Source organism: Coptis chinensis, chromosome 5 (assembly GCF_015680905.1).
Source record: "Coptis chinensis isolate HL-2020 chromosome 5, ASM1568090v1, whole genome shotgun sequence".
NCBI lineage: Eukaryota > Viridiplantae > Streptophyta > Magnoliopsida > Ranunculales > Ranunculaceae > Coptis > Coptis chinensis.
In genome coordinates, this window is record NC_141460.1 from 15,033,485 (window position 1) to 15,049,196 (window position 15,712).

Here is a 15,712-nt window from a genome sequence, read left to right on the forward strand (position 1 = left end):
TACATGTTTCTGATCCACTTGCATATATCTCACAGAGGCATTACATTATAGTGCCATTCCAAACTTCTCCGATATTTATTCGATCGGACAACCCAAATAACCCAAAATCAAACCAAATACTGAAATCCTTTATTTAAAGCACTAAAAAATCTGCAATTGCCAACCCTTTGTTTGTTATCTTTTCACCCAATTCCATGATGAAAATACTAAAACTCTATAAGCAAGTAAAACCGCTAAGATTATTTTTGTGAAACATTTCAATTACTGTAATAAAGTTTGAGAAGCCAACCGCAAGCGGATGCAATCTGGCGATAAAGTGATATTTGGTTTCAAGTAGGTATATAAACATGGAAGTCAAGAATCTACTAAATTCAGCGAGAGATACATTACCTAGAACTATCTCTCTTGTCTTGAGTATGGAGAGTCGTACAAATTGAAGAAGAATCCAGTGGAACAACCTTCCCGCGAGAAATCCGAGAGCGAGAATAGAGAGACGGTCCTTTATCACTCTTAGATTGTGAGAACAGTTTGGAGGAGAGATTGGGAGAGGTTGGAGGCGAAGATAGGGGAAAATGAGAAAAGAGGGGGGGGGGGGTTAGGTCAGACACAAAGTAAGGGTTATTTGGGGGTACGGACAGACATAGGAGAGAGTGACACGTATGAAGTGGTTTTTTGTGAGAGTTTTGAATAGCGACCTCAAGAGTTCGCTCACGCTCACAGAATATAACACTCTAACCCGCCCCTCAACCCTCCTTTTGCGGGCCAAGTTAGAGGGCCGGGCCGTGCCCAATCAGACTTTGACTTCATTTTAGTAGTAGTAAGTTTCTTGTCAAATTTTGATTTTCATATACAATATAGTCCTGGTTCATATATTTCTACAATCATTCTGATAATCTAATCAACATAAAATATTCATAGTGTCATATACAAGTTAAGTAACTTGATGATCTCATAAAATTAAATACAAAAGGCATACAATCTGGGATCCTCACAATTCACAATATAACTATATATTGAACTATTGAAGTACAGGAGTCAAGAGCATTTGTTTTTTCATCTCTTTTGGAAATGAGAATGGTATTGCAGAGAACTTCCTTTGGCAAGTCAGCCAATGACATCCATTTTCCCAGTGATCAAAGCTCCCCAATCATATGCATAACCTGTGAAACACAAATACAATTCCTTGCCTTAACAATTACAACATATTTATAAAAGGCTTTCCATTCTTACCATGCATGTGTAGGGAAAAAAAAGCTATTGAAAAATGAAGTACTTGCCTTACCAATCAACATGTACATACTCGACCAGGACACAAGATGAGAGGATGTCGATGTGTCCATGAACTGAAATTCAAACACCACACCCTATTACACTTTAAGCAACAAAAATTCAGACTAGTTAAGCATGCAGTCTTTGTCATGGAAAAAAAATGATAACAAAGACTATCAGTACAAACCGGAGCGACATGTAACACAGGCAAGATTGTCCAAAAGTGATTAGCAAAAATATCCAAAAGATGATCTGTTACACATCACCACGAGTGAAAAAATATTAGCACTAGCATCACAATGTCAATAAACATATATAACATGTATACTAAGCAAATTTTGACATATGCTTACCAATTAGATCGCGTTTAATCAACAAGATGTCGATCTCAAAATATAGCAAGGAAGCCAGATCTTCTAAGTTAGCAATATATATCAAGTCACGTCTCTTACGCTAATATATACCTAATAATATATACCAAAAGTCAACATCAAGATGCTAGGTTCTCCCCCAAAAAAAAGTACCAAGATTATAGTTCCATTTCTCCCATAATTTCCTCTAGCTCCGTCAGATCTTCATCTTGAAGCCCTTCCTCAGCTTGGAACCAGTCTTTCAAGCACATTAAAGCCTCCATAGTCTCCGGAAGCAAACAACTTCGGCATTTGCTAACTACTCTTTCACTTCCGCTGAAGGCAGATTCAGAAGGAACTGTGGAAACCGGTATAGTCAGCAAATCACGTGCCATTGCAGAGAGAACAGGATATGTATTTGCTTGGGTCCTCCACCAGTCCAAAACATCAAATGTCTCGCTGGAAGTAATGATTGTTGGCTGATCCAGGTAACGTTGCAACTCAGATTTGTATTTCTTAATTGCTGCTTCTCTACGCTTTGATAGCATTGCAAGCACCATGTCCTCTTCTTGAGGAGCATTTGAACTTGTCCCATTCATACCAGTAACACCACTACTCATCTTTTGCAAGTACACCTCAAAAAGTTCATTTAATTTGGTTTTATAGGGTAACAACCATGGGTTCTCATTAGAAACAGATGGAGACTGAGATTCAGGTTGGGATTGAGAGTCATAATCATAATTGAAGTCCAAACACAACTCTAAGACAGTGAACTTGAAACAAGGATCCATGCAAGAAGCCAATCCAAGAAGCATTGGAACATCTTTCCAATATTTATCATACTTCCATTTGATGTTATCATACAAAGGCTTAAAACTAGGCACATTTTCAACCCTTTTCAAGATCAATACAATCTTGCTTAACTGAAAGCAAAATGTACTGGATGTGACAGAGTTAGAACAAGAAAACGACTTTGTAGACACATAAAATATTTCAAAGAAATCTTTAATAACAATAACATTCTGCCAATCAACAAGATCAGGCTTATATGCAAAATCAGAATCATAAAAGAACTGATCAAACACTTTTTGGTATGGAATAGCAGCTTCTAACATGAGATAAGTCGAATTCCACCTAGTCTGAATATCCATTGGTAACCTCTTCTCTTTCATGTTCAAACTTTGACAAGTTTCAAAAAACTTTTGAAGCTTTGACGGAGAATATTTGACGTGTCTAACACTTTCTCTTATATTCTCAAGTGAGCTTTCAACATGTTTCAACCCATCTTTTACCAACAGATTAGTTATATGAGCATTGCAACGAAGATGGAATAGTTCCCTGCTCAACATATCATGGCCAAAGAGTTGATCTTTCAAATGTGACGCACATACATCATTATTGGATGCGTTATCCAATGTTAATGTCCATATCTTGTCACTAATGTTCCAGCCTAATAGGTTTGCATAGATAGCATCACTAATTGTTTTACCCATGTGAGGACATGGAAGCATAGGAAAGCTAATCACTCTTTTATGCAATTTCCAATCAGTGCAAATGAAATGGGCAGTAATGCACATGTATCCCAATTTCTGATTTGAAGTCCACAAATTAGACGTAAGGCATATCTTACCAGGAACACTTCTAAGAAGGTCTTTCAAAACAGCTTTTTCTTCTTCCAAAATCAGAAATATGTCGGCCCTTAACGTGAGACGACCAGGAGGTTTGAATTGAGGTCCAACAGACTTTTGGATCCACCTACGAAAAGCCGGTTTTTCTACTTTGTTAAATGGTAATTCTTCGCGAATAAAGTACCTAACCGTTTCTCGACGAGCTCTTGCTTGACTAAAAGTAAAACTGTAAATCCCACCAGTTGGAGTTCTACCTATGATCGTTTGCCCTACATCATATGTGGTTCTCTTCAAACAACTTGTTGCGTGCCTACTAAGGTGACTGGTCCCACTTCTACCCCCAAAAACAAGCTTATCACTACAAATTTTACAAATAGCCTTCATAACATCCTTCCCATTAGGTTGTTTCATAATTGTTCCATCATCATTTTTTTTGGTAACTTTGTCAAATTGTTTCCATACATGAGATGTTTTCCTTGGAATTCTAGGGGTTACAACCGGTGGATTGCCTACAACCATATCCACATCACTATTTGGATCATAACCCATCAAAGGTATACCTTCCATCACAGTTAATAACGGTAGACAAAGACAGAATACGCAAACCTTAACGTAGTACCAGAAAATATCAGAAACAGAGGAATGGTTGAAAACTTGAAATGCTACTTCAAAGTCTTAAACCCTGTCCATAGAAGTGAAAGAACATTTAGTATTTAATACCAATATCAGATCTATCACAAGTAAAATATAAAATAAAACAAACAACAACAACAACAAAATAAACTAATAAAATACAGTTAAAGCTTGAAAGAAACCACATAATAGAGATTTATGGTTTCTTGTTTATCATACAAATGGAATAATATTCCTTTATATGATCGATGTTCTCTTGATTCATCACAAGTCTTATTATTAGCTTCTTCTGGTGGTCTTTTATGTTTTCGTAATCGAAATTCTGATTATCCTACATTAATTGTTTGTAATCATGTTAATACCAAGTTTCTATACTGGCATTAATACTCTTAAGGAAAAGAAAAGAGGCATGTGTCATGCTGACTAGGACCCAGGCAATGGCACTAAATGATATCAGCTCACTTTGATAGACATAGTCATAAATTGCAATATCTGCTATAGGAAACTTCTTTAGATCTGGATTTGATCAAACATTAGACACAGACCAAGCATTCATTGATACGTAATTCATTTTGGTAGCTCCATTTCCATTCAATCATTCATTGAAATAAATATATAAGGGTCTTGTACGTACCTCTGAACGAAGTCTCACTTTTTCCTGCAGGTGCTTTTTGTGATCAGCTTCAAAGGTGGAAACTCCCCCAATCTTTAATATTCTGTCTTCAAGCGATTCTATCTCATGTGTAAGCTCACCTTTGAGAAAGAGCATGGGATGGTGGAACTGTGGAAGTCAGATTCTTATCCATGGCGGCACTCATTTAGGGATTTAGGGATTTAGGGATTTAGGGTTCACTTTTCTTTTTATATTTGACTGAGGGCCAAATTACAAAATACCCTATATGAGTGAGGGCCAGGCCTATGCTCCAGAACCTAGACCCTAGCCCGCCCCTAACAAGTATGAGGGCCGGGCCATCCTGCCCCTCAAATCTGTGAGGGCCAACTTTTGAGGATTTTGATGCGCATTTTTTAGGGCCGGGTTGAGGGCCTGAGGGCCAAATTATCACCCCTAGTGAGGACAGACAGACAGAAACCTACCAAGCTACTTTTTGTCCCATGTACCCCACCCCTCCCAAAAACGTAGCAAAGAAATAATGCAATGGAATTTGGGTAAGAAAAGTATGTATCTAAAACCATTATTGCACAATGGGCGAAAATGCTCCTAAGAGATTTAAGGGCGCCACGTCAGCAGTATTTTTAAGTGGGTACACAAAGTTAATTAAAAATCAGGACAGTATTTTAATTAATTGCGAGTCAGTCCCTACTACAAATTATATCTGACATTGGATTTGCTCGAGATTATCTAGATCTTCTCGAGATACATATTATAAGAACAAAACAATTATACGCCAAATCTCTAAACCAATTCGCGATAACTACGAATTATTCAAACACAAAATTTGAATCTTCAAAAAAAAACCTCTTCGACTTCAACTAGGAATCCTAAAAACCCAAAATACTAACCAAATAAATAAAAACACCCAAAATTCAAAACCCACGAGTTCTCAACCTCAACAAAATGAAGAGTTCTCGCGTAACTCTTGTTAGTTAATAATTCAATCATTTCCTTCTTGATTGAATTTCAATCAGTATGTGTAGTTGACCAAGTTACAAAAATTGTCTGACCAACAGATCTCTTGCCATGAGTAAAATAATATCTTCAATTAAAGGATGATAAGAAGGTCATGCCACAACGGATGCTACCACTGCTTTTCTTTCTGACCGCTTTGGAGTGGTTGTCTTCATCACTTTAGCCCTTCCCGAAAAAGTAAGGTTCTTAGTCTCTTACTACCAAGACATCCATTCCCACAAAGCGGACTTGCAATAGCTAGGTGCGATGCAAGTTTACGTTATAAAAATGTCTGGCTTTAGATCTATCCACCTAGACAAATCAGGTACAGCTACATGCCAGAAGGTCAAAATTGACCGTGGCAGCTCTATTTATAAATGAAACCCATACAAACAGTTCAGCTCAAGAGGAAGCAATTCGCCAGTCCACGTAAGTTTTTTTTAGTAATCTATTTTCCACTATTCTTTCAAGGAATATATTGAGATCTATATTAAATTTTGAGTTATTTTTATTGTATTTTTTGGTTAGAGATTTCTTTTTGTATGAATTGTTTTGGGTAATGGATGTGAATCATTTTCCATTGAAAAGAGAATTTTGTGTGTGCTGCACTTTCTACATCAACACTTGCTTGCCCTTCATCGCCTTTCGATGGCCAGCCAGTTTCAGCAATAACAATCACCAAATCCTAGAAGCCAAGGAGCTTCAATGCTGAAAAAATCGCGTCTAGTTGTCCATCTAGCATGTTCGTGTGCCGAAGTTGTGTGTTATCGTCCTGCACTCCTGCATTGGGTCTAAATAGAGCATAATCAAGTGTGTCAGCTGAGCAGCCAAAGAATGGATATGGATTTATCATGAAAGGAGAACTGGTGGCTTTTAAGAAGCTAAACAATGGCTTTAACACAACAGTATCATAGCCTTTTCGGAACTTCCCAGTTGAAGGGGGACTAGAGGAGGATAATATGCCTAATGAATGTGGTGTGGACAGTTTGATTTGGTGGTCAAGAGACATGCCAACAAGGGCTGTGTGGAGGTTTCACATAGCTGGAAGAAGGCTTACTATCAGTAATATGTTCGCCGTTGATTACCTACTAAGATGTGAACAATATTTGTTGCTAGAGTGTAAGGAAGCACATGAGTACTGATCCACTGCTGAGCAAAGGAGAGCTTGGCAAGGTCAGGTATTTGTTTATTAGGTACAGTGATGGTTACTTCAATGCCAGTGTGTGCAAATGCTCTTAACGTCGAGGGGTTGGCATTGAATAGCCTAACACGATTTATAACGGTTTTTTGGAGGAGAAACTGTGCAGCTTCTTCTACTGGAGGAAGATCGTTTGCTACTGTACCATAGTTCACACCAATGGTTCCTTGCACGCCTAAGGCAGTAAAGAAGCCAATTATATTAGGGGCACAGACAAAATTTGTAACTTAATATAGTTGTAATATAATGATTTGGTTCACATACCTCTGAAAAAGGTGATTACAAATGCAAGCAAGACACTGGCAACAGCTGAAGTGGAGACACCATTTTCTTTCTCCATGTTTGCGGTGGGATGGCTGGGGTGAATGGTTAGTAGCTGCTAGCTAGCCTCACTTAGAAATATTTGAAGTTGATCAGATGCTTTTCTTTGGATATGGGGAGTTCCTGATGCCATGGTATCAAGTGCAATGAGAGCAAACTATTTATTCATTCGCATATATATTTTCTTTAGTTAAGTGACAACAATCTATAGTGTTCTTAAAACCATGTATGTACTTTTTTTATTTAATAACCATTCTTTCTTTATGCTATCAAATGGGGTCATTTCTATGGACTGTCAGGTTAGGCTACAGACCATATGATTTTCATGCATACCTCAACGTTGGCGAATCAACAAATAATTTCTTTTGTTCTTTGTATATTAGAGTGAGTTCGTATATGAAATCAAAGAAGTTTGGCACAAAGGTAAGATCACCTCTTTATTTTCTTCTTATTATGTTTCTTAATTTCAATTTCTTATTATGCGTTCATTGTTTATAGATAAATTGTTGAGCTTTATAATGAACTAGAACCAGTACTTCTGAAGCCCCAAGGTCATTATGCATGTTGTGCACGAAGAAGTCATTGTGGCAATTAGTTTTACTTCTTTAGATTTCATATAGAACATTAGAAGACGTACAACAGGGTACTGACAACAATATTTTACTTCTTTAGATCTCCTATGAAAGAGAGCAATTACTTTTATTTCTTTGAATTTGATTATATATACTCAGATAGGGATGTTGGCAACAATATTTGTGGTTGGAAAGTGATTTCAAAGTTAACAAGTTCAGGTTTTCGGGTGGGTAACAGTTTTTATCCTTTCTTTTTTCTTTTGATAATTCCATGTATGCAAGAATTCAAGTATGATTTGGTTGCCCAGAAGGTGGAATGGCAATACAAATTTGTGCAGGTTTATGTGATGCAGGTATTGCCTTCATTTTGCGTTTTGTGAGGTTGTGCATGTCATTATTCCATATCAAGCTTCCACTTTTTTTTTTTTTTTGCATTTTAGACAAATCTGCAAATATGAGCATAAATGAAAAATAGAAAGTCAGTTTTACCAAGTGAGTACATGAGGACGTTTTAAGAGAAAAAGAAAAAAATCTATGAGCTTTTGCTGAAAACGGCAGTATGAGATTTGAGATACTGAACTTATCATTGTATCGAGTAGTTGAGAAGGTGTTGACAGCGATATGAATGAGTAAGAACTAAAGTTGTGGAGGTAGAACTGATCATATAGGTGCTTGAAAAATTTGACAAATTTAGGCCACATTATGACGGGATAAATATTAGGAATTGAAGCAAATGTTGTTCCTTATACCATACTTTTATTATAGCATCAAGGTCAAGGAACGATGGTCACTATTTTCAACGATGCTCTTAAGAGCATGTATAATGCTGAGAAGTGTGGGAAGCGATAGGTCATGATCAGACCTTCTTCAAAAGTGATAATCAGCAAGTTTCTCTTGGTTATGCAGAAGATGGTATGCCTTCTTTCCTTTTTTTTATCAATCTTTTTTCATCTTTAGTTCTTTATCCTTAGAGTTAGGACTAAGATAAACAATAAGTATATGACAGGTGGAGTGGTGCTCAATTTGATCGTTTCATTGTAGGTGTCAGGGATTTTACTAATGTTTACATATCTTAAATTGCTAAGGACTATTAATGATGGTGGGGTACATATGTTAGTTAGTCCATATTGCCAAGGAATGCTTTGCACCGAATGTAATATACATATAACATAGTGCACACAATATCATGTTGGTGATCGAGAGCTTGACACAAGAGGGAAACCAACAGAATATACATGTAAATTGTGGATGGTTCTTAGGTTTCCGAATAATGATATGCAGGTTTGTTAAATCTACATTATCAGCTTCATTAAATCTTCTCATATGACTCTTGACGTGGATGGTTATGGTATTATTACATGTTCATAAACAGCAAAAAAATTCTCTTGAGGCTTTGCTATGATCTCTTACACATTTGGTGTGGTTCATTGATGAAGAGAGAGAGAGAGAGAGAAATAGGAATGTAGAACGTGAGTTTGTTTCACTCTGCCAACTTTTCTTCTTGAGAATAAAGACATGGATTAAGATTTTGTCGAACTCTAAAATTCCTATTTCATTGCAATTAAGTAGTTGTTGAATTCGGGCTTTTTCGTTATTAATTTCTACATTGTTTTTCATATTTTTTTCCCCAATGTATAGTAGGAACCAGAGCATTGTACGTATTACGAGCTTAATGGCATGCTGTGTGGACTTGGATCTCCAGAGGAAGGAAATGTTTTGGAGTCTATCTCACTCGATTTATTATAGATTTTAGATCGTGAATAATCAAAAGGTTGCAGTCAAGTATGTTGAACATTTTAGCTCTCTTTGTTGTGTCATTTTGATCTTCAGACTGAGTAGTGATTTGAATATCATTCCATGTTTGTTCAGCTGACTACATCGTCCACACTCCACACTAGGAAGAATTAATGGTTGCAACCAATTTAGTTGAATTTAGCTACTTTCTTCTATTTAATATTCTTCTTTTAAGCAATTTTTTGCTATGTCTATGTAATCTTAAGATTCTCATACTCATGTGGTTATCATTTCTATTACCATAAGCGCTAGCTAGATAGACTATTTTCTTTTAGCCAGTTCTACAATTGCAATCCTAACACATTGATACTATTCTGAACTTAAAGGGAGAGGGTCCATAGGACTCAAGAGTCGCACCAAGCACTGCACAAGACATGACCGCACTTGGGCACACAGTCTTGCTAGAGAAAACTTCAACTTCAAGGATTCACTGCAACTTGCGTCTATCTTATCAATATTTTCATTGTCCTATACTGAAAAGGTCGCCTCCCAATCTAATGCCCTTGGTTGGGTTAGATTCCCAGGATTGAGTTTGAAGTTTTTGGAGGTCCGCACACTCATGGCAATGGGTAGAGAAATTGCTAGGCCTATTCTTCTTGATGCAACCACTGCCTCAAGAGATATGGGGTACTATATATGCAAGTGTGTTGTGCGACATCAACTTACCTAAGTTAGTGGCCCAAATAAGATTTGGGTGGAGGCTGAAGGCCATGACTATGCATTCTGGCAAGATATAGAGCTAGGTAAATTGTCGAAGTTCTGTAATCACTGCAAGAGTGTGGGGCACATTGTTACTAATTGTCGGTTTCTCAAGGAAGACCTTCAGAAATCCAAGGAAAAACCAATTTACATCACTGACAAAATGGAGACCAGCCTATAAGGGATGACAAAGAACCAAAAGAAGAGGGAATTGTGAGAGCATTTCATTGATCTGATCTCCCGAATTAATGTTTGATTTCCTTTTTGTATTAAGTTTGCTTCATTGCAGAGAAGTGAATTAGTATCTATGATAAGGTGGGCATTAAACTAACAATGTGTAAGATAAGTAAGGCTTAATGACTTTGAGATGAAAAAATCATTGCAATGAAAAATTCCATACAATGTGTAAAACGTGTAGTTGTCTATCTTGATAGCTATAGTAGTAACTAATGAATCTGCGGAAACAAAATGGGCGAATTGAAACATGAGTGCGAGTGTATGATGAACTCAAGTTGAGGACGACTGGGCAGGAAAAAAATCAGTTCAACATGGTCTTAATCTGACTGAAGTTGACCCCATAGGTTGTACATCCAAGTTATGTGCCTAAAGTAGAGCTCATGGTTTTCAATAGATTTAGAAATTGCTTTGGTTTCTATCCATTTTGTATGTAATTTGAAATTTCATGAAGCCGAAATCTCTAAAGGAGCTCAGCCATTAAAATCTGTTCAGGCTAGACTCATGTACTATGACCAAGTTTGAGGAGAGCTTGAAATGAGACGAGCCCAAGTAGTGTGTTGCACTTATACTTTGTGGTATTCATATTAATAGTTGAATTCGTGGAATTTGAATATTTTCTAATTACCTTATTTATTCACAAGAAAAATGAATAAAAAAAACTAACCTTCTACTATGTATGTATATGCAGGTAAGAGAATTATCCTTGAAAACCAAAGTGATTTATATCATCTTTCTTCATATATTTGAGCAACAACAATCCAAGAGAACAACAGTTTTCCAGAAGTTAACTCAAAATTATGAGTAAATTTCTTAGGGTTAACCAATATTACCTCTCCACTAGATGAGCCAATTAGGATGCCCCCCTAGATGGGAAATTAGGGTCTCCCCCCTAAATACAGAGTTTAGCTTTATATCATAATGTACAAACATAGTTTCAAAAGCTATGGTGGCATTATCGAGATTTGGATAGTTAGATTTCAAGTAACATACTCCATTTGTAGGTATGAAATAAACAATATTTAGTATTTTGACATTATGGTCTTTGAATATCATGCTATTATTATTTTTCCTTCAATATTCGTGAATTCTAACTATATGTATTATTCTCCTATTGTTGTGTTGTTTTACTCTTATGTGCTCAATTCCTTAGAGGTTCATATGTTTCAGAAGATATGTTTTATAAGGACTGTATATTAGTAGAGTTATACGTTCTATTACAGTACTGAAATTTATAAGCCTCAATTTTATTGATTAAGTTTTGTAACATGTCCTTCATACCCTCATTTGTACTACATTGTGATTATCGCTATGTCAAATGCACAGTGTGAGAACCTTTCTTTTACTACGAATCTATGACCATGTTCATTTAGGATCTAATCATAAGTTCAACAACTTGTAGGCCTTGAAGTCACATTCCATGTGTTTGTGAGTTCATATTTGGGATCCAAACAATTGAGTTTGATTTTCTTTTGCATGCGAACATTGTAGTTTCAAAGACCAATTAAAATCAAGATTCTGGATTCTTTTAAGAGGTATCAAGACATGCTTGATCGAAGCATTTAAGAAGTCTTTGCTTGGAACTTCTTGGTGAACTAATATATAGAAGTTAACATTACTCATCCTTTATAGTTAGTAAACCAATTCGTCCATGGTCCTTAAGAGTCACCAATGTTTATGACATTTATAGTCTATAGCCCAAATTCATAAAGGACCATAACATGGACCATAACTCTAATATAATTCATTTAGCAAGCCAATCCTCTCATGGATGAAACAATCCCGGCTATGGGCCGGGTGAAATGCTAGTGAATCTTATGGAGTAAAGGTTAAAAAAAAAAAAAAAAAAAAAAAAAAAAAAAAAAAAACTTTCTAAAGGACTTATAATTCTGAATTGATAGGTAACAAATATTCCGAAAAGCCCATATCCTGGATATTATCAAATCATCATTTTCATAAAACTCGATATTTTGTACTATACTTCATAGTACAAAATATCAGGTTATGATGATATATAGACCTCTAAAATTTCAATATATTTCATCGATATATCCCCTTGTGTGGGGATATTTTACATAAGAATATTTGTTAACAAGTATGCAAACCGTGCTACGCATCGGTTTTTTTCAAATCTTTAAATCTGTCGCTCTAACATCTTTAAAAAACTATATAAAAACATTAGGAGGGGTTGATTATAATTTCAGTGACATGAAGGAGGTTTTCTAAATTATTTTAAATAATATGAAAGCTAATTCTAATTTCAGTGAGGTGAGGGAGTTTTTTTTGTAAATTACTTAAAATGGAGGGAGTTGATTAAAATAATTGAAGGAAGTTTCTAAATTTTAAAACATGGGAGATTAGAAATAGCCTATTTGGTTGAAAAGTGTAGTTCCTGATAACCCGGCTGTCATATAGTGTAAAGATAACGTCGATACATTGATAAATACCCAAAAATCGTCGATAGTTTGGTAAATATTTTATGATATGTCATAGAATATGCAACTAGTATTCAACAAAGGAAAGAAAAAGTAAATTATGACTCAATTAGATCCCCCCCCCTACTACTATTATCACTTATCTCTTTCTTTTGTTTCCCTTCTAATCCATCTCTATTATTGATTTGTCCTCTTCTTCTATTTCTATGTTTGATCCCACAAGCATTACAAAGAATTTACAAATCAAGAAATGAAAATCAGATCAAATAAATGAAGTTTAAGTAGTTTTTGCAATCAACACAACATTTCACCACCTAAAAACTAAAAATCTCCAACACCCAAATCGATTTTCTTCAATCCCATCTCATAAAACACCAATTCATAACCTAAAAACTCAAAATCTCCAACACTCAAATCAATTTACTTCAATCCCCTCATAAAACACCAATTCATAACCTAAAAGCACAAAATCTCCAACACCCAAATCAATAGCTCCAGATCTACAAAATAAGGGATATTTTCAAAATATCAATTTACAAAGGATGGAGAGATATCACGAAATTTAAAAAATATCGACTTATCCCGATGATATCATGATATTTGACGATATATTGAGGATATATTTGCAGTGTTTATTCTAGACAACATCGAATTCATATCCTCGACATATCCATATCGTTTGCTGAAATCTCAACATTTATCGCGATATATGTATTTCAATGCTATCAATCAATTAAATGCATACTCTGCGCAACTCAATGATCGATCACTTATATACAAATATCGATCAAGTAATTCCATCTATTTCTTAAAATTCTAAATTGTTAGCCACTTGATATCATTTGTGATATATCTTGTTTCCGATGGCATGGTAACAAACATACATGCTAGTTTTAAACATTTGGCGCCTAAATCTTGCAAGAACAGTAACAAAAGAGTGTGAGTGGTAAGTTGAGAAATGGATTTATTGCATTACTAAATTTGAAATAGTTCATTGCATTAAGTTCAAGTACCTTGCAGTAGCGGCAAGAGCAAGCAACAACAAGCAACAACAAGGTGGATTGTGAGGGTGGAGAAGAAAAGAGAATGAGGGCAGGGGTAATGGAGGCAACTGGTGATGTGTTGCCGAGAATTGAAGGTACACTCATGGTAGATCAGCAGGAGCAATGGAGCCAATGGTCGTGGCAGTGAAAGCCACAGAGTTTAGAAGGAAGAAGAGAGAATGAGGGCTAGGGGCGTTTTTGTCTTTTTTTTTTAGCTTACAAGACTTATTGTAGTAGATCCAATTTTGGTACTTATAGAAATCATGTCTTTTATTTTCTAATAGAATGCCTCTTATAAGAGGCAAAAAAACAAACAAAAAAAAAGTACAAAATCACTGGTCCACATCAAAACAAATGGCCCCTTACACCTCTGAAATAAGAGTTCAAAGATTCAGAAATAAAAGATGGTTGTCTAAGCCACCAAAATGAGCAAGTTGATGGGACAAAAGTGGTTAGAGCTCTTGAGGTTGAGATGGAGTTGGATTCAACCACCATTGTGCATCTGATGCAGTTGTTGGTGCATGACCAGCAAGCGAGTCCGCAACCTTGTTTGCTTCTCTATAATTCTAAAAAATGGGATATGATGGTATCTTTTGTAACAACTTTTTAATATCCTTAAGGATTACTGAAATTTCCATTGGGCATTTCTCACTTTAAGAGATCAGCAGATGAAGGAGAGCACTAGAGTCCATTTCAATAACAATCTGATTGATGCTAAATGGCACCACAACAAGTAAACCCATAACAGTCAGCGAATAGAGAAAGTACAAACACAAATGGGATTAGCAAGACCCATGATAAATCATCCCGAATCACTTTCTAATAACACATCCCGCACCTACAGGCCCCAGGTTGTCAATACTAGAACCATCAGTGTTAAGTTTGTACCAGCTAAGAGGTGGGAAGGACCATTGTACCTGAATTGTCGACTGCTTCCTCTCAGCTAGGACCACAGTGGCCTGGAGAATGCATTTAAAACGTCTTTAACAAATTTTCTTATTTGGAACACACAATGCAAAATATTAGGTGTCTTTCCATCAAATATGTTCTCATTTCGGCATTTCCAAATTTGTCATACACCGACAACAAAGGAGGTGAATATTGAATAGTATATCATTTTCACCTAGCAGGACTTGAACCTGAGATCTCCCAGACACATATGGCTATGATACCATGTTAAATTGCCAATTTATCTATAAGCTCAAACTTATTTGAATGGTTAATTCTATTAATATATTAGAGGCTCATATATGTCAACAAAACAAGATTTCAAAATATGAGAAAACAAATTCTTGTACTTCTCATATAGCCAGTATACAAAAAGATGTAGTTGTGATTCCCTGGCATCACAAAAGGTACAAGTATCCTGCACTTAAAACTTGCATCTCATGAGAATATTAGTGGTTAGAATAACTTTCTTTAGGTCCTGCCAAATGAATAACTTGATTTTCTGTTGGTGTTTTTAACTATAACTAAAAATATTTATTTCTTGGAAAATAATTTTTGAACATTTAATTCTTGAGAATAGAAACCATTTTTGTTTACTAGTAAAACAAGCTTTTTTTGAACATTTAATTCTTGAGAATAGAAACCATTTTTGTTTACTAGTAAAACAAGCTATTTTATGACCGTTATATGGCTGTTGGAGATGTTAATGTGTAAGACCCCACTTTATTTTTACATTATTTCGTAACAATATTTAGTATTTATGTATTTGATATTTATTTCCTGGTCAACGTGCTAGTAAATGTGGGGGTTTGACTTTTGATAGAAAGAGAAAGGAGGAAGACTAGATAGTAATTTCAAAAAAATTTACTATAGGAAACTAGTATTTTGAATTTTGAATGTTGTGTAGAGATTATTTTTAATATTCGGAAAGTTTTCAAATAAAGATGAAACAATATATTAA

General features: G+C 35.6%; 1 protein-coding gene and 1 pseudogene across 1 annotated transcript; both read right to left on the reverse strand.

Moving 5' to 3' along the window:
• Positions 1 to 1,166: 1,166 nt before the first annotated feature.
• LOC147496840 (zinc finger BED domain-containing protein RICESLEEPER 2-like) lies at positions 1,167 to 3,814 on the reverse strand. Its single transcript, XM_086560782.1, has 3 exons — positions 1,623 to 3,814; positions 1,457 to 1,521; positions 1,167 to 1,343 (listed from the first exon to the last, which is right to left on the reverse strand). The coding sequence occupies exon 1, from the start codon at positions 3,812 to 3,814 to the stop codon at positions 1,799 to 1,801; it is 2,016 nt and encodes a 671-aa protein (XP_086416908.1). The 3' UTR covers positions 1,167 to 1,343; positions 1,457 to 1,521; positions 1,623 to 1,798.
• A 2,133-nt stretch (positions 3,815 to 5,947) lies between these two features.
• LOC147496841 (glucan endo-1,3-beta-glucosidase pseudogene) lies at positions 5,948 to 7,045 on the reverse strand (annotated as a pseudogene).
• Positions 7,046 to 15,712: the final 8,667 nt, after the last annotated feature.

What these genes read in the sequence shown, in the direction of transcription:
- LOC147496840 (XM_086560782.1), bottom strand. Translation starts at nt 3,814, where the DNA reads ATGGAAGGTATACCTTTGATGGGTTATGATCCAAATAGTGATGTGGAT.